Source organism: Egretta garzetta, unplaced genomic scaffold, assembly GCF_000687185.1.
Source record: "Egretta garzetta isolate BGI_Z169 unplaced genomic scaffold, ASM68718v1 scaffold38, whole genome shotgun sequence".
Lineage (NCBI taxonomy): Eukaryota > Metazoa > Chordata > Aves > Pelecaniformes > Ardeidae > Egretta > Egretta garzetta.
In genome coordinates, this window is record NW_009260667.1 from 3657395 (window position 1) to 3675897 (window position 18503).

General features: G+C 39.6%; 1 protein-coding gene across 6 annotated transcripts in view; it reads right to left on the reverse strand.

Moving 5' to 3' along the window:
- Positions 1-965: 965 nt before the first annotated feature.
- Positions 966-18503, reverse strand: part of NUDT4 (nudix hydrolase 4) — a 22022-nt gene continuing 4484 nt past the window's right edge. For 5 of the 6 annotated variants that reach the window (XM_035901043.1, XM_009645612.2, XM_035901041.1 and 2 more), the window contains 4 exons: positions 14330-14440; positions 5901-5945; positions 3342-3429; positions 966-1349 (listed from right to left, as the gene is read on the reverse strand). In XM_035901043.1, the coding sequence (XP_035756936.1) occupies positions 1147-1349; positions 3342-3429; positions 5901-5945; positions 14330-14383 (390 nt within the window). In that variant the 5' untranslated portion in view covers positions 14384-14440 and the 3' untranslated portion in view covers positions 966-1146. The remainder of the gene's footprint in view (positions 1350-3341; positions 3430-5900; positions 5946-14329; positions 14441-18503) is intronic. The other variant, XM_009645611.2, reaches the window with a different exon arrangement.

Below are 18503 nucleotides of genomic sequence, written 5' to 3' on the forward strand. Positions count from 1 at the left end.
TTTTAATTCAAGAAGCTAAAGCAGTTGATGGCCTAACAATGAATGTGAAGTATTTAAGAATTAACTTAAAATCGAGGCTTTCAGCACACCTTCGGAATAAGACAAAGGAATAGTATTTCTCCACTAGTCTAAGTAAGTATCAACCCACCGGTCTCCAAGCCCAGGAGGTACCACTGCTACCTCCTGCCGGGCAAGACACCTCAACCCGTGCTTGCTGACAGACACCTCAGTAGCGGTAGCGTAAGGGTGCCCCCCTTGGGTAAGTCTTACTGTCCTCTACACGTTTCTACATGACAACAGGCTGCAGGAACACTGCGGAAGATGCTTCTCATTGAAGATTAGAAGGTTTTGGAACCTGCAGTGTAATTACACCCTGAACAAAACGTGTCAAAACGCTAGAAGGAAATTAAAAAAAAAAAAAAAAAATGTGGGAAGAGAGATTCTACAATGCTCTTCATCTACGTCTTCCGACAGTTCATCAGCTGACCAAGTGATGAAACAGAAGTACAGCGGACAGTTTTGGTAGTGCAAGACAAAGTTACTGTTCTTGCTGTAGTTATACATTACATGAAGATTGCATAGGACAAGGCAACCTTTTGGACAGCGGAGGCAAGCAGTGCTTAGCGTTGGTACCCTTTGCTCTCAACGGGCTGAACGTGGTTTAGTGCTTTACCGTAGCCACGCTTACACCTCTCTGCCATCAACACACCCATTTACCCAAATACTGCCACCTTAAGATCTTAGCGCTTCATCTGTGGATAAGAGTTTAGGATAAGACTATTTACTCAAGCTTTTTTCTAAGCAAGTACTCTTGCGGAACTAATGACTAAAACTGACAAGTGTTAAATAAGCTGAACACCACTGAGATGCGTATTTTATTTTAGCAGATATGGAAATTTATATACTCAAGTTTCTTTTTTTTTTTTTAAAAATGGCCTATTAAGGCATCTTAAAAAAAATCCATATATGGCTTTGGTTTGCTGAAATACTATTTTACATTGTTAAAAAGGAAAAACATGTTCAAATAAATCTGACATTATGACACATTCACATATTTCACTTAGAACTGACAGTTACACAGATGCCTACATGTGATCACAGACGTCTCCCCTTGTGATGACATGAATAAAAAGGTAATCCAAATGTTTATCTCACAGTAGAGGGCAACCCAGAAGTCTGTGCAGAAGTGACATATAAGGAGTTATTATCTGGAAGAGGGGGAACCACAGAGTTTCCATTAGTGGGTGAACAGCTCAATTTCAGTTTTTCCAAGTATTCTGCATGAACGGGCTTGTGACACTGAAGGACCTTGATTGCATCTTCTACTTTAAACCATTCTCTTTTCCTTCCTGAATGAGTAGAATCCACAAAGAAAAACAGAGTTACAAACTTGTTTCAGCACCATTTGTTGCTATCCCATCATCTGCTTTTTCTCATTTCTTTTACTTTAGAGGTTCAAATTGTCAGGCGAAAGATAGGGAGTGAACAGACCTTGAAAGAACTGATGAACACAAGACTGACTCAAGCTTATGGAAATGCAGTTCCTAATAAACCTTTTCAGATAACTCTCTTGAAACAGATACTGGGCAGAAGCTCGTATGACTTCATATGCTCCAAAAGCCACATCTAGTCCTTACAGAATATTATTATTTAATTGACTTAATACTGCCTTCCTACACTGTCATGCCTAGCAGAAAACCAATCTGAAGAATGAACATGTGTGCATGCATGAAGTTACAGAAAAAGAATGGCTTGGTCTGATTTAGAAAGTGGCATTCCATACTCAAAACACATCCCTGTCTGGAGTTATTCAGGTTATCCCTAAGTTTTAAAAGATGATATACTTTATACCAGAGATACGCTTAGGTAAGTTCTAAGACTTATCTTAGATAGTCCTAAGACCACCTTTCTTGCACAGGTCCTTTAAAATTAGAGGCCTCTGAAAATACTTACAGACAAGGTCAAGGATAGTATTATTAAAAGCAGGATTAATTCTATTTTTCATTTGGATTTACAGTGCTGCAGGTACTATGCTTGAACACCTGTATGCTTAAAACAAGCAGTTTATAGATGTCCAAGACCAAGGTAGGTGGCCCCACCAGGGCCGTTCACCCAGCCAGCACCCCGCTGCCCGCAGCGCTCCCAGAAGGGAGCCAGCAGCAGCCCCGGCGCTGGATGCTCCCCTCCACCCCACAGCTTGGCACGAAGCAGGAACGGACCAGTCCTGCCCTCATGGGCCCCATACACTTCCAGGTACAAAAACCCCCTCAAAACAATCCCACCCCTGCCAATATCGATCCTCTTCAGTAACGGGCCACTGATCAGTGTTGCTAAATAGGGAATTAAGCAATTAAGAGGGTGCACTCCCCACAACTTGACAGTATTGGAACCAAACCATTCTCTCTCCATCTGCAGAAGTGAGGAGAGTTTTGAAACTACACGTACAGCTACCTGCCATTTGCTGACAGGTCAACAGTGCTGAATTTATGAACATTAACACTCCTAAAGCACCACACCTCCTGAAAAGGGCAGAGCATAACCAATCAGCGTAGGATGTAACTTTTAATACCAATTCTTAGTTAACTAAAATTTCAGCTGGACAAATACACTGAATGGAATGAACTTTTTTTCTTTTTTTTTTTTAAACTTAAGGACAAAACCAGTTAATGTTTACCTAATTAAATTCAAAGTGGACGATCCATACAACATCAGAAAAGACGTTAATCTAAACTGCATGGCAGTATCTGTACAACACAGACGTATACATACATATATACACACAGACACACATACACACACACACATATATATATCTTAAGGTCAGTACTGTCACTACTGAAAGATCCAGCTGAGGTGAAAGTAAATACTAGTGATTTTTTTCCTCCCGGGGAGAATCAGGGAAAAAAAGAGCCTCATCGAAACTTCCCAAAGGGGGTTGGTTTTTTTTTTTCTTCAAAGACACTTTCAAAAACACCCTAGAGTATCAGACAGCAAAACATTCTACTTTTTATGGGAAAACCAAAAAATTGTCAGTATAATATTTGGCCTTTTAAAAAAAAAAAAAAATTAAGAGCTGTATCAGCAACTAATGATGAAATTTATTCCTCATAGTACTTAGAATACCCAAAGTAATAACATGCAAGAGTAAAGCAGTATGTCAGAAGCAGCCCTAGTTATATGTGTACAAAAGTATGGAAGAACAGCATCACAGTTTCCAGTAATTTCATTTTGTGTAACAGAATTAGTATTCCCCAAAGGACTATATGAATTGGTTCAGAAAATGTAAGAAGTTTGCTTCATACATTTTAAGTATAGCACATGAGGACAGAGAATGCGTTTACCTATATTAACTGAATCCTCCCAGTCTTCCAGTATTTCCGTCACAGTAAGAACATAAACATATGTCCTATGCTTCCGATCCTGGTTCTGCTTGAATATTAGAAGTAGACATTTTAATTTTCAGCAAAAAATAACTCACAGGCTTACCACAGCTATAAGATCAGAAATGACTTACCTCAGAAGGATACTTGTCGGCAAAACCTGGCTTTTATTTACACTACATAAACATCTGTACTGAGTAGGCCCAAAAGGATGGGAAAATTAAAGCTCTGATGCAACAGCTATTCTATTTTACTAGGCTAAAAAAAAAAAACCAAAACAAAAAAAAACCCCCAAAAATGCCACAACCCCAAAAAACCACCCACAACCCTACCCAAGGAAATCTGAAGATCATGAAGTTGGGACCAAACTATGTTCTTGGTCATTCAGTCTAATATTAGCAGCTGTCCACTAGTACTGGCCATTACTTATCTTTAAGGTATGTTGTAAGTTACCACAGTAGAGTACATTTGCTAAAACTGTTTCCACAACTCATGTTCCTAGCTGAAAGGTAGAAAGGTTAAAAACCCCTCTGCAAGATGGAACCACTGCGACAAGTGGCCAGATCATCTGTGCAATGCTGGCTATAAAGTTTCACTCAGTAAGTGAGGCAAATTAAACAGCCTATGTTTGCAATCATGACAAATGCAAAAATCATTACCATCTGTTCACTCGACGGGTTTGCCACCTTCGCAGCACTAACCACTGATTTAGAAGGCGATGCCTTTCGAACAAGGCGAGTCGCATACAGAGGCTGACAGCGGTGGTCTGCTCAGGGCAGGGTCACCATGCCGGAGCCAGACCACGCGAGGTCTGCGTAGGCATCGCTCCCTGCTCGCTGCAAAGCGGGCTAGCGGCACACTGCTGAAGGTGCTACCCGGCTAACCAAACCATGCTGCCCCTCGGAAAAGAACCGAGCTCCTAGAAAACCCAGGACCATCTACGAGGACAACTCTATTAAGAACCAAGAGATGCTATGCCCTAGCTCCCCTAGCAGATGGTGCTGTCCTTGTGCCAATAACCATTCCTACTTAACTCTGTTTTGCTACAAGCTTAATATAGTTTTAAACAGTTGTGCTTTACTAGGAAATAAAAATACTCCAAGGCAGTTCTTTGTCAGTATCACTATTAAATGGAGTAAATACATCTGTAACGCATCCTTTCTGGCTGTAGTTCCAGAACACGAGGACTCAGCAGCAGTATCATTTCCATCTGCTCTTAATTCCATCCCCAGGTCGCAACGTGTGGCCCTCTCAGAGGTACCAACAACTGTTTGTGGGGCCACGTTGTGAAACTGAAGTAGGGCCTTGATTTAAGCTAGAAGTAACCTAGAAAAGGGCCACTCAACACAGATTTTTATCTCCTCTGGTCTTCAGAACAACATACAGATGAATTACCGAAGAATCATCATTCCTCACAGCTCCTGTTTTAAGGCAACAAGATGATAGGTATCTTGTCTTTTTTTTCATCTGAGCTGGGAAATACAGAACACTTCTATAGACTAACCAGCAGAGTTAAAACACAGACAAGTTTTTAATGTGTTGGACCATCCAGGTGTACTCATAAACCCAAAACAAATCAGAAAAAGTGTGAGTGCTACTAACTGCAAACAGGAACTTTTCTAATTTTGTCATGGTTTCCGTACTTCACAACAGGAACACCTTTAGCACTGTACCAACTAGTCATACGTGACTAAGTAATATTTCACACAGGAAATCCTTATCAGGAATACACTGCCTCTGAAAGTTGGGTTTATAATTAAACTGTGAAGATTCACACCTACCTACTAGACTAAGGGACTTCCATTCTCACCCATCATCCAGCCCAACATAGTAACGCTGGATGTATTATGATCTGAAGACTCATACCTACATTTCTACAGTCTACTCCTGTCTAGAACCTGAGCAGAAGTGGGCAAAGCCAATGCTAAAAAAGTTATATCTAGCACACATCCTTGTGCTGTCAGGGGTTTGGAGTCTGACATTTGCACCACAAATACAAGTTTTGAACTACGCGGTATTGCTGAAGGTTAGATTTATCTGTTGTCCCAAGCCTGAGCTTTTTCTAGTGAACCAAAGCCATTACGAGATACTTCATACGCAGACCTATAGATTTAGGTGTGTGAAAGTCGACAAGTTACTTCAGCAAAATCAGAGAGGAAAAGTCAAAATAGTGCCCCCAAAACCAGCATGTGTGATATTACAGAAATCCTAGATCTATCAATGTTGGTTTCACTTCCCCCCCCTGCCCCCCCGGGATCTTCTCTAAGTACTAATTTAATCTTTCCAGGAAAGTTCCAAGTACTTTGAAATCTTCCTATTCAAATCTTCACACATCATGTAACAACTAAAAGAAATCACCTGTCTAATGCAGCATTTCCAGCAGCATTGCAAAATTATAGGCAGGTAATACTTAAGAACTTAAGTCTGATGCTGTAGTTTATCAACACTCACCAAAAATAAAAAAGAAAAGAAAAAAAAGAAAGAAGAACATTTTTTTAAAAGGTAAAAGAAATAGCTCACCTCAAATATCCCAAGCAGTCTGCCTAGCTTTCCCTTTACTCCAGCCTACAAAACAAACAGGAAAAAGCATTAACACGTGCTTTTTAATTTCAAAACCTAAAATATCAGTACCAGCCTCCTATATCAGCATACTCCTCCTCATTAGGCTTATTTGAGCAAGTGTTTTAACATCAGTTTTAATTAGAAAGTGCTGCATTGCTTCTGAAGTTTCTAGTTTTAGAGTACTTAAGAGTATTAGAGCACAAAAGCTTGTCCTAATGAATGGATCAAAGAATCTTTCAAGTTTTCCATCCAGACCAAAATACTGTTTTACTTACCATGTTCTTTGCGTACTATGTTGTATTAAAGAGATAAAGGACATCCAATAATGAAATAATCCAGGGGAGTAGATAGGACAAGAGATAATTTAAAGTAGTGTAATAATAAATCTAGAGAAGGAATCATTAAACTCCACTGCTATTTTACACAGAAACTTAAGCCCAAGTCTTCAAAATACAGTAACAAATTAAACTGTAGGTTACTAGGTGGATCTTGCAGCATAAGGACTTCATGTATGCTGGTTTTCATATAAAAGTGTAGTTTTTGGCACGTAAGTTTAAACACAGATTTATATCCCCAATTCTCTACAAACAGTTTTGAATTCTTTTTCTAGCTAGTAACATCACAAAAGTCATTAAATTCAGAGTTTTACTCCAACTTTTTAGAATAACCCCCTAAGCAGCCAGTGTTTTGTAATTTTTATCAATACAGTTAGGTGGTCGTTATATTCTTCTAAGACTACAGGGTTTGTTTTTCCAAAAGTAATATATAATGCCTCTTCCAAGAGAAGTAGTTTATGATCATCCATTTATTCTAAACAAATCTCAGTCCATACGCCTGAGACATAAGAGCGTATGTAGTCTACTGGTAGACAAAGCCATATTTAGATTTTTTTTGTCGTGTTGTATAACCGATATTTAAAATAGGGCTTCTTAGCACTAAGATGACATTTTCTAGCCTTCAGTCTTTGTTTTCAGCTTTAACCAAAGAAAGTTACTGATGTCTTATGTCTTTCTATAACGGACCATATGGATCTTAATTATATTTTATTGAGTAACTCTGACAAGCAACTGGGCAGGCTTTAGCAATAAGTCTAATCAAGATCTTGTAAATGAGTGGTTTGTGTGTCTGTCTTTTTGAAGGAAGCAGATGGCTGGTGTTATTTATTAAGTAGTTTTGATGAAGGAAGTCTGATTGCAGCCCATGCAACTTGACAAACACTTTGCTAATCTAGAGCAAGAGCTAGACCTCAAGTTAATGCAAAACTACATGCAATATTCTTCTGGTTGTCTGCTGTGATGACAGAGATACCCATTAGAGCTCATGAAGCTGAAATAGATAACTGGACCTACTCGCTAAGTGATTAGGCAGCACATTAATTATGGAAGTGACAGGCCCTTATTTTGGTCCGAAAGGGTCACTATGTCACAACAGGCCCTCAAGACTGCTTGTGCCTTACATGGGGTAACAAAAAAGCATTCATTAGCCTAAAGGAACACAAGCTGAAGAAGCGTTTAAGTTTTACTGATCGGTCCTGATTTCCTCAACATTACACTATCTTTTTTTAAAAGAGAAGCAGAACCTAAAAGGCTACAAACTTATGATTGTGTCCCCAATTTTTGCCTTTCTTCTCATGCAGCACTGTCTAGGAATCACTATATCCTTTAAGGTTTCTACTTTGTGGCAAACTGAACAACAACAAAAGAACAATTTCCCACCATCCTATTCGATCAAAAATAGTAACATGAATCTGTGGTATTTGTCTTTTTTTAATACTTCAGGTGTCCAAGCGTGCAGTTTTAGCTGTACAAGTTTTAGAATGTCTTAATTTCTTCCCTGAAGTTGAAGAAAAGACCAAGATTGTTTAATATCCTTAAAGATATGGCTTAACAGCATGACAGAGAGCCCAGACAGACTCTACAGGTTTCTCAAACAATAAGAAAAGCTTTTCCAGGTACCAAGATGCTGTTCTTAAGGGGACTAAGCTCTACCAGAGGGAGGAAAAAAAAATAACTCCCTCTCACTCCAAACCCAAACAACTGCCGCTCCCCAGACCCCGACCAACACCCCCCCAACCCAAAAAACCTTCAAGATTTTATAACTCTTAAGAAGTCCTAGCCAAGGCCTTATTTAGATTACAAAGATTTCTTAAAGGCAGGTCTAGGGCAACAGGACTGTTGAAGGACGGAGAAACTCACCACCACAGATGCAGGAGGGCATCTCTGAACTGCCAAGTGACAATTTACTGAGAGTCAACACATGGCACAAACACCACGACCAGGTAAGGTTACCAATACTGAACAGCTTTCATAGAGAAGTTTCTTCAACTTATTAGTACCCCATAGTCACAACGCGACTTTATCATCAATGCTACTCTAAGTGGAATTTACTTAACAGCTTCTCTACTGTCCCTCCAAGCAAATCAGTGGTTTAAACAAATACTCTTAGCTGAATAATTCTGAATGAAACAATTAGCAGCACTCCATTACATTAAGTGTACAATTTCCCCAAAGCTTATAACGAAGCTTTTGTGCAACCAGATGTTGCTATGTAAATGTGATTACTGTCACTGATGTCTAGTTACTCTCTAGGCAAAGATATGTGCTTCCAAAATGTAGCATCATTCTGGTAGACAGTAGCGTCTTTTGAAAACCTCTATACCCGAAAGTATAAGAAGGTGGTAATTAGAGTCTCATGATTTTTCTCTGAAAGGAAATTCAACTGAATCATTGTCGTAGTTTAAAAAGTACCATCACCTTGACAGTGATGTTTTTAAAGTGCTTTTGCTAACAAAAATATTTCCTTCCAATTCTTTTCTTAACGTAGTTCCTTCAAAATGTGTCAAAATTAAGTGCTAGAGGAAAGAAAGAAATGCTTCAGCTTTTTCCCCAGAAAGTCAAATAAAGTTTCCACTTTCCTAGTTATAAGCTTCTAATCCAATACACTGGTTAAGTTCTAGACTTTGAACAATTTGTCTCTAATAAAAGTATCTTTCTTCCTTTGTCCTTTATGTACCCATAGCTATTAAAATATGGTTCAGTAAGTAAACAGAATCCTATAGGCTATCATAAATGTGTAAGACAGTCTAAATTTTGGGAGAAAAGCCTGAGAAAACCTGCATTTCTTTTGACAGACAAGCTGTTGGATTAAGGGCTACACCCCCCCAGAGCAATTCCCTAGGGAAGTCTATGAGTACTGTACAGATAAGGTCTGGAATCTGAATTTATACCTCTATTTTAGTATTAGTCTAAATCCAACCACAAGAGGGAACACTGTCCACTTCATCCCATAATCTTTTTGGCCTGGAGGTCATTCGCTGTTGGCAGCTCCAGAAGTACTGCAGTCTTAGATGTGCAGTCAAACTCACCTTTTGTCTCCTGTAGATGGAGCAAGAGTCATGCTGCAGTTTAATTCTTAGGCTAACAGTCTACCAGGGCAGAAAGTTGCTTAAAATCTGAAAGATTCAAGAGTTATCGTTGACTGCAGGATCTGTTGGATAGTACTTTAACAGCTACGCTCCTGAAGGCACAGTGCAAGACTATTCCTTTCTTGCATACACTTATGAAACCCAGAGGGTTTCACTGTACCTGCCACAATCTTTCAGCTGAAAGGGTGTTTATTTATTTATTTAAAAAATATCTTCCCAGTCTGCAACACCCAATCATTTTTCAAATATTAGGCACTCACTGGAGCAGAGTCCTCTATTTCCTGCGAGAGGTCTTGGATAATATTACTCCAATTTTCACTGTTGCAGCAGATTAACTTTCAGGATCAGCCTCTTCTTCTCAGAAGCTATATTCACACAGGTCTATGAGGAATTGCATGTATTTCGGTAGGCATTTCAATATACTAAGTACAAACAAGCAAGAGTCTCAGTATTTGATAAGGTGAAGGAAGACAAGGGAGTGGGAGGGCGCTCCTTCCATTTAGGAGGCTGGATATCATCAGCTTGCCACCCTTATTATTTGTGTCATATTTCTCTTTGAACATCACATGTGCAAACAACTCTTATTTCCATCTTTCACGCTACCCAATTAAAGACTAAGCTCCAGATTCATGAACAGAGTAGCTCCTCATTTAGATGAGGTTTAATACCTTTCTGGGATTGCGTTATATTGTATCTTCATTTTGCTATTCCACTTTCAGGTTTGTAAAAAACTTACTGTACCTAAGGAACTTGACAGGTTACCTTAATTACTGTAACCTGTGAAATGGCAGACAAAGTTAAATGAAATTCACACTAAACATTTAGTAGGGGTAAAAACCCAAATCACCAACATGAACAGAACTTAAGGATAAAAAGAGTCTGGAGTCATGCACACAGGCAGACTATGGAACAATGCAGTGCATATAGGTCTGACTACAAAGATCTTTGCTTGGGTTTTAAACCCAAGATTTTAAATATGCTACTGTTGATGGGAAAGAAAGGGATATTTAGAGCCAGTGGGCTATCATATTGTGAGCTTTTAGTGCTCCCACTATTAAGAAATGCCATTATAACTCCCACTATGAATTTCTTGATGTTAATAAATTGATGGAAACTGAAGCTTCATTTGTGCATGACCCAATACTGAAGAAACACAGTTCAAACCAGTGCCACAGTGTGCCTCCTTTGAAGTTTATTCATTCACAAAACTCTTAATAGTTCACTTCACTGTACTGTAACCAGCTTGCCAGGTGACATTGACCTTTGTATAAAAATAGAAAGGACATCCATCTCTAGAAAGGTTAGTACGAATTTCCATGGCTCAAGTCAATGCCCCAAATACCACTCTGGCTTTTCTTTAAAAGTGGTACTCATGGCAGCACACAAAACTCAGCCTGTAGCTTAAGAATATTTTACTTCGAGGTATGAGCTTTTGACAGTCATCAGCTACAGAAGCTATCAAATCCTGGAAACTCTGAAGGTGTAAGGACAAGCATCACCAAATGATTTTTGCTTATTAAAGCCCCTAGCCTTTGAAAAATCTTCATGCATTTGCAAGCACGGCTCAGAGCTCAGTTTGTGTCTTACTCCAGAAAATCATTTAAAAAAAAAAAAAAAGGCAAAATGCCTCGCTGCTGTAGTAACAGTGAATAAAAATCAGTTTAACTTATGAGCAAAATGCCCCTGTGCTAGCACCACTCAAGAGCTTTAGATTTGCTGGGTTATCTTCTTTACTTTTAGAAACAGTTTCTCTCAGGGTGTATAAACACTGATGATGTTGGCATTTTCAAGTCATTTACGACATGCAGCTTTTCTATCATGAAGCCTCTTACTGAAATTTTAACGACGCCACCTATATTCTAAGCTAATGTACAATGCACTGAAAGGTAATCAAAGCATTTGCCTCAACTGCATGTTTACATGTAGCTGGTTTTAAGAGTCACTTTCTGTGATATCACTTGAACAAAACATGATCAAAAGAGTGCTCTGTGTATGAGTGAAGGAGGCTGACCTCTGTCTTCAGGATTCAAAACAGCCCAGGGTTGCCAAGTACTGCAATTCTTGACCAGAACCACCAGGACGAATGGGAAAGTCTTTTGCTTTGCCCTAAGAAAGAAACGAGGGCAAGAACAAAACCAAGCTATGGAAGGACTGCTTCACATTGTAACAGCAGGTACTCCTATTTTTCACTTTCTGACTTGCTCTTTTTTTTTTTTTGCCTGCTGATGTGAAAGCATATCCAAAGGGAAAAAGATAATTCAGAAGTAACTAACATTTTGGTATCTGTAAGAACTAGAGAAGTTCACAGTGTCTGGGCAGTGTGCACACTCTGGCTGGGCTTTTACATTAACACAGAAATTCGTACTAAGTTTATACTGTATGACGTATCATCCAGTAATATTCTATACCTATTCCTTAGCTATCCCAGCTTAACCTCAGCAGCAGGTTAAGGAGGCGATTCTGCCCCTCTACTTTGCTCTGGTGAGACCTCACCTGGAGCACTGCATCCAGCTCTGGAGCCCTCAGCACAAGAAGGACATGGACCTGTTGGAGCGGGTCCAGAGGAGGGCCACAAAAATGATCCAAGGGCTGGAGCACATCTCCTATGAGGACAGGCTGAGAGAGTTGGGGTTGTTCAGCCTGGAGAAGAGAAGGCTGTGGGGAGACTGTACTGCAGCCTTCCAGTACTTAAAGGGGGCCTATAGGAAAGATGGGGAAAATCTTTTTAGTAGCGCCAGCTGTGACAGGACAAGGGGTAACGCTTTTAAACTAAAACAGGGTAGGTTTAGACTGGATATAAGGAAGAAATTCTTTACAGTGAGGGTAGCGGAACACTGGAACGGGTTGCCCAGAGAGGTAGTGGAGGCCCCATCCCTGGAAACATTCAAGGCCAGGTTGGATGGGGCTCTGAGCAACCTGATCCAGTTGAAGGTGTCCCTGCTCACTGCAGGGGGGTCGGACTAGGTGACCTCTAAAAGTCCCTTCCAACCAAAAACATTCTATGATTAACCTTCTCCAACACTCATGGCCCACGCACTGCACCACTGCAGAAATTTGCAAGCAGAGCTCCAGCAAAGCTGGGATTTGGAAGTGTTCCTCAGAATATTCTCAGGGCAGAATCCCGTGTAGTAGAAAATAAGTTAACCAGCCCCCAGGTCACAACTCTCACTGCTATACTACTTTGCTACTAAGTCAGCCTGAGAGCTTTGCATATAGCACTGCATTCCCAGCAAGCTGAGAAGCTAGACCACTCAGGCGGCTTTCCAGTCAGTCAAACCCCCCCAGCAACTTTGATGACATACTAACTGCTGACAGGTCCCTTCAAGATGATCCATCCTTCACCACCAAGGAAAGAACCCAAACATATGACTACAGTTATAGTCAGCTCTAATTTGACACAGAGATGAGATTTTACTATCCCTCATCTTGGACTGTGCGATTAAAACTACCAGTGTTCACAAGAACACTGAACCAGTGGTCCTGTGCTTTTTAATCCCACCTATCAACTCATGGCAGTGGGAATTGCCAGGACTTTCCTACTGCCTAGAAGCCTAAGTCTTTGCTGACTCATTCCTAGATTCCCAAATCTTTGCTCCTTTCAAATGGACTGCCTTGTGGCTGTCTCCTTCACTTTTACAAATATGCAAGCACTTATCTGAGCAGGTCTTGTGCAGCTTGAAATTGGCTCCCGCAGCAAAACTGTACACAGACAGAAATCCTGGAATATCTTTGCATCAGTGAGGCTTATTTATGCTTGAAACTTGCTGCATGAAGGCTACCAAGAGCACTGAATTCTGAACTAGTCTGTTCCCGATGTAAGAGAGGAGGAGGGTCACTGACTCACAGTTCACAGCAGATCTCATTTTGATACAAACAGCAGGCAACATTTGGTGCAAGTTGCATCTACACCAAGTTCCCAAGCCTCTAGAACCTAGCAGAACCAGTCTTAGGCATAAGCAAGCTAAACCACTAGACAGCACAGCTAATAAAAAAAAAAAAATCCTTATACATAGTAATTAGCAACAATATTGGTATGTTTTGTGAATAGGAGTAGTCAAACTGGGATAAGAAAACTGTTTAAGACCAGCAGAAATCCTGTAGTTCACTCACTTGCCAGGATGCATCCACTTTCTGCAAAACCTTATACTGTCTATTTAAGAAGATATAAAGAATAAAAAGTTGATCTGTAGTCACTTACGTATTGCATCATTTCTAGCTAAATCAAATGCCTCTGATTTTTCTTGAAATTTTATTTTGTTTACAGTTCTGGCTGTTAGATATTCAAGTAACATTTAACATTTTTAACAGTTTGCTTAGGAAAAATAAATAGCAAGTTAAAAAAGTGAATTTTGAATCTGAAATTTAAGTACCATACTAGAGTGGGAAACTGTAGTAATTCATCGAGACTTAAGGCTCTGTTTTGCCTAGGGGTAGGGGCAGAGAACACCTATAGTGCTTTCTTTATAGATAAACAGCCTTAAGTATTCTTAGCGAGGCCTTTTTATTGTTGAATTCTCAACTACCCAGATACATGGGTTACTGCTCCTTTTAGTGTGGAATCTCCTCAAAGGTCTGTTTATTTCTCTTTCTTATGTAGCTACACATTAACAGTTAGTTCACCTTCAGTCTGTTCTAGAAGGGCTGAAAGTCAAACATCTTCTGCACAAACACAGAAATGCTACACTACTATAACATGTCATTTGGCATAAAGTCACAGTTCCACTTCCAGTGAGTGTTTATACAGGCAGACAGAAATTCTGCTATGAAATGAAAGCGTGCTGGGAAGCAAGCTAATCTGTTCCCACTGTACCCCAGTTCTAAGACACAGAACTGTAGTTCTTTGAATTTCACAACCATGGAAGTCCTGGATAGAGGAAGTAAAGTTCCCTTTTCCTTCTTGATTCCTGCCCGACGATAGCAGCAGCAGAAAGAAGCTGGATTTTTTTTGTTTTGTTTTTGTTACCTCTTCATACACCTCTCTGACGGCTGCTCCCCCTGGCTCTTCTTCTGGTTCCATTCCTCCACCCGGTACAATCCACTGATCTGGGTATCGGCTACTGCTTACCAACAGCACCTATAAATAATTGCAGATGACTGTTAAATATAGCTCACAAGTCAGGAATCTTGGTACTATCTACTTTTTCAGCAATGCACTTATTTGCCTAGCCAAATGAAACATAATAGGCAACCAGGAGTTGTAAGTAGTTAAAAAAAAAAAAAAAAAAAAAAAAGGTGAAATTATTAACAACCAGTCTTTTTAATACAACCAACTCAAGACAATGTCATTGTAATGTCCTTGCACAAACGCTTTCATCAGATGCTTAGGCACAGTGTGAAAAATACACAATTCAGTATACACAGGAACAAAGATGTACAACAAAAATTATGCTCTCCAATACCGAGTAAATCTTACGGCCATATAGATGGTAAAGCGTGAAAATTAAGACATTTTCATCACACAGAAGTTAAGCTAATTCTTCTGAAATGGCATCTTTTGGCTAAAAAAATGGACTTAGGAAAATATTTCTAATTTTTAGTCTTAGACAAGCTTCTTTTCAGTTACTGAAGTGTTATGTTAGCATGGCATGATTACAATATTGCATAACTAAATTTCACTGGTCCTTATTCAGTTTGGTTTCTTTTCACATTTCTGTAAGAGGAAAAACTGCAACACATCAAATTTCGAAGTCATTCAAAATCCAGTAATAATTTTTTCCAAGACACTTTAATGTCACTTGACTCTGTAACCCAGTCATATCACTGATATACACTAATTTAAAACCCACTGTCTTTAGCACCTGTTCTTCGTAATATTCAGAGCTGAGAAGATTTTAGCCACCTGTCCAGGATGCTTCATATTTGGAGTAATTTGCAGTACAAGTTGATGAAAGTAAGACCTTGATTCAGGACCACATGGAAATAACAGTTTAATTTGCATTTGAGACATGTCCCGATTAGCAAGGCATACTCAGTCATCTGTGTAGTAACACGCTTCATATTCTAGGCAATACTTAACATAAGCCCTACCCTGAAGTCAAAGGACAACTGCAGGGGGCAAAGGGACAGGGTCAGTGCTCGAATCTTTAAAAGCAATTAAAAGACTAGTGACAAGAACCTCAGTCTAAAGGTTAAAGTGTTGACGGGTGCCAGATGACTGAAGTGACAGTCCAGTCTTCACCAAATAACTAACTTTATGGTCTTTAAACTCATCTTCTGCTGGATTAAGTAGGAAAACTATTCCCTGATGAGGGCAACAGGGAAGTGCTTATCACTTACACTAATGTCCCTTTGGCACTCACGGAAATACGGCGTAGGTTCGCCTACAGGACTGGGGGGTGTAATGAAGATGACTGCAAACCTTTGTAAATGCAACAGTGCGTATATGCATACTGAGGTGCACCTAGAAGAGCCTTATCTGACACATATTTTCTTGTTGTAATGTTTATTTTCTTTGTAGTTGAGATTTGTTCTATTCTGAAGGGTTTTCCACTGTACTAATTTCTGCCAAATTTTTCCTACGCTAAATAAGGGACACAGTGGAGACCTCATTTAGTACAGAATCATTCTTAGCATCTGATCTAAATGTTCACATTTTCAGTCAACTTAAATATTTTATTCAGCTATCTCAAACCTAGGAATAGTCAGCAAAGGCAACGAAATTAAACACAAATGCATCTCAACTTGATCTTACAACCGAAGGTTTTAGTTTCCTAGGATCCTTTGATATTAACAAAAGATTCCCAGAGGGTACACAGCTTTACTAAATGTAGTTTTAGAAAAAGTTTTTGAACACGTAGGTGGAGCATCTTTATCACTACAAAGAACCACTGTGTCGGCAATGCTTAAAGAGCAGTTGTAAAAATCAAGTTATCAATTCACTTGTGGGATCCCAGACATAAGCATTACGCATTATTTTCTGCTGATGAAACTAGCAGTCATGTGGAAGCTAGCAACAACAACGAACAAAAGGATGATTATATCACATTAAATCATTCCCAGCTTGGTAGAATGGTTTTAATCAGCATTCATTGTTTAGTTAAAGGCTAAACATAAAATTCTTAATTACTACTAAGGGATAAATCAGGTTGCTGGTTCTGGCAGTGTAGCATAAAGCCAGGAATTTTTTATGCCTTTATATATAGTAGTCGACTACTGCTAACCTGATCAATAGTCTATTGAGCCGGGTATGTACATCTATTAGCTTTAAATTACCCTTTTTTAAAAGCAGAAACAAATACATCTAGCAAGTAATCAACATTAAAATACATCAGCTCTGGTACATAGGCTTTACAGCTACACATAGAACAAACTCCCAAGTGTTACAGCCTGGGAGTTCATTCTGGCAACTATCCAGGTCTCCACTAACCCTGGAACTGAAGCACTTTCTCAAGCATCTTTCCTTCTATGCTTTATTCTCCTGTGATCCCATTCCTTCTACAGTCTGAATGCAAGGGACCACACTAACGTATATCCCTAAGACCTTCAGACGCACAATTTTTTCCACCTGCTAACATTAACATTTGAGGCTACTAGGGCATGAGGCATGCCTCCATGCTGGGGTATGCTAGCAAAAATATACTTAGCGGTAATCGATATCTACAGAAGTCGAGAGCTGATAGCTAGTAATTACAAGGTTGTGTGGTAAGGCTGAAAAGCACTCCACACAGATTCTTTCAGTTAGGGTAGCAAGTGATCTTGCACTCACACATTTTTGGTTTTGGTGTGTTGTTTTTTATACCATGTAGTGGATGTAGTTTTCAGGTGTTTCCATCTGTAAGTGGCCAGAAGACACATCCCACAGTACCTGAATGACTAGGCTGTAAATATAAAGATCACTTAAAAATGAAGACGCCAAAAAGCTGTGGCTGGTTGACAGTGCACTCACATGCCAAAAGAGGTGCAAGATCAGCAACAAAAAGCCAGCAATTCATCTTCCCTTAATATAAGCAAACCAGGACAACAGAGATCTAGGTCACCTGAACATCCAGGCTTTCCTGAGGAGGTTCATCTTCACACAGATTACAGTAGTCTACTGAAAAACAAGACTGCAGAATCTCACACACCTACATTTTTTTCTGGCCGATGCACACCAGATTTTACATCATAACCTCAAGTATTTCCTATGCAGAGAAATCTGTATCCCATATCTCTGAATGCAGAGAAAGGAATGAGATTTCTTGTGTCCTATTACTTGCTGGTGATCGCCGCCTTTCCCATGTCTCTGAAAGAGCCTTACCGTTGATTACTCTTGTTCAAAAGCTTTCCAAAGTAGAGAGTAATGGCATCAAATCTGCTTGCCTAGTTATACTGTTAAGTTTAACTTACTCCAAAAACTAAGGTAAAGCTATTATTTTCCATAATACTGCCACGTGAGGAAGTAAAACGGCAAAATTCAGCTAAGGGAGAAAAAGAAAAATTCTTCCACTGAGTCTTACTAGCCAAGTTTTTACCTTGTTTTCAAGTCCAGGAATAGCAATGACCTTTGAGTGCATTGAGGAGCAGAAAGTGCTAGCCAGCCTACTTGTAATAAGCACCTATCGATATGCTTAACCAAGATATGGTTAACCAAAAAGCCAAAGGTAATTACAGACCATGTGGCATCATGGGACTTGCTCACTATAAATGCTAATCCTGAAGACAAACAACTGAAAATTTCTAGAGAAAGATGCCAAGTTTTGACCTGTTTAGTGTTCTCAAGCCAAAAGAAACTTGTGAAACAGTTAGCAGCCATATATTCCAGAAGACTAAAATGGCAACAGCTCAGAGTAATACAAATTACAACCAAACACTATTCCTTTTTTTTTTTCATATCAAGCACACAAAGAGGTGGAAAATTACTTAAGGTTATACAAAATATCATTGCTTTCTATCTTCCTTAACTGTAGGGCATTATAGCTTACAAAAAAAATTGTATTAAAAATGAGCTTAAATAAAAAAAAAGAAAGCAGCAAAGTGTGGTAGTTTTGGCTGGGATCATTTTCTTCATAGTAGCTGGTACGGGGCTGTGTTTTGGGTTTGTGCTGGAAACAGGGCTGATAACCCAGGGATGGTTTCGCTGCTGCTGAGCAGGGCTGACACAGAGCCAGGGACTTTGCTGCTCGTCACCCCACCCCACCAGCGAGGAGGCTGGGGCGGCC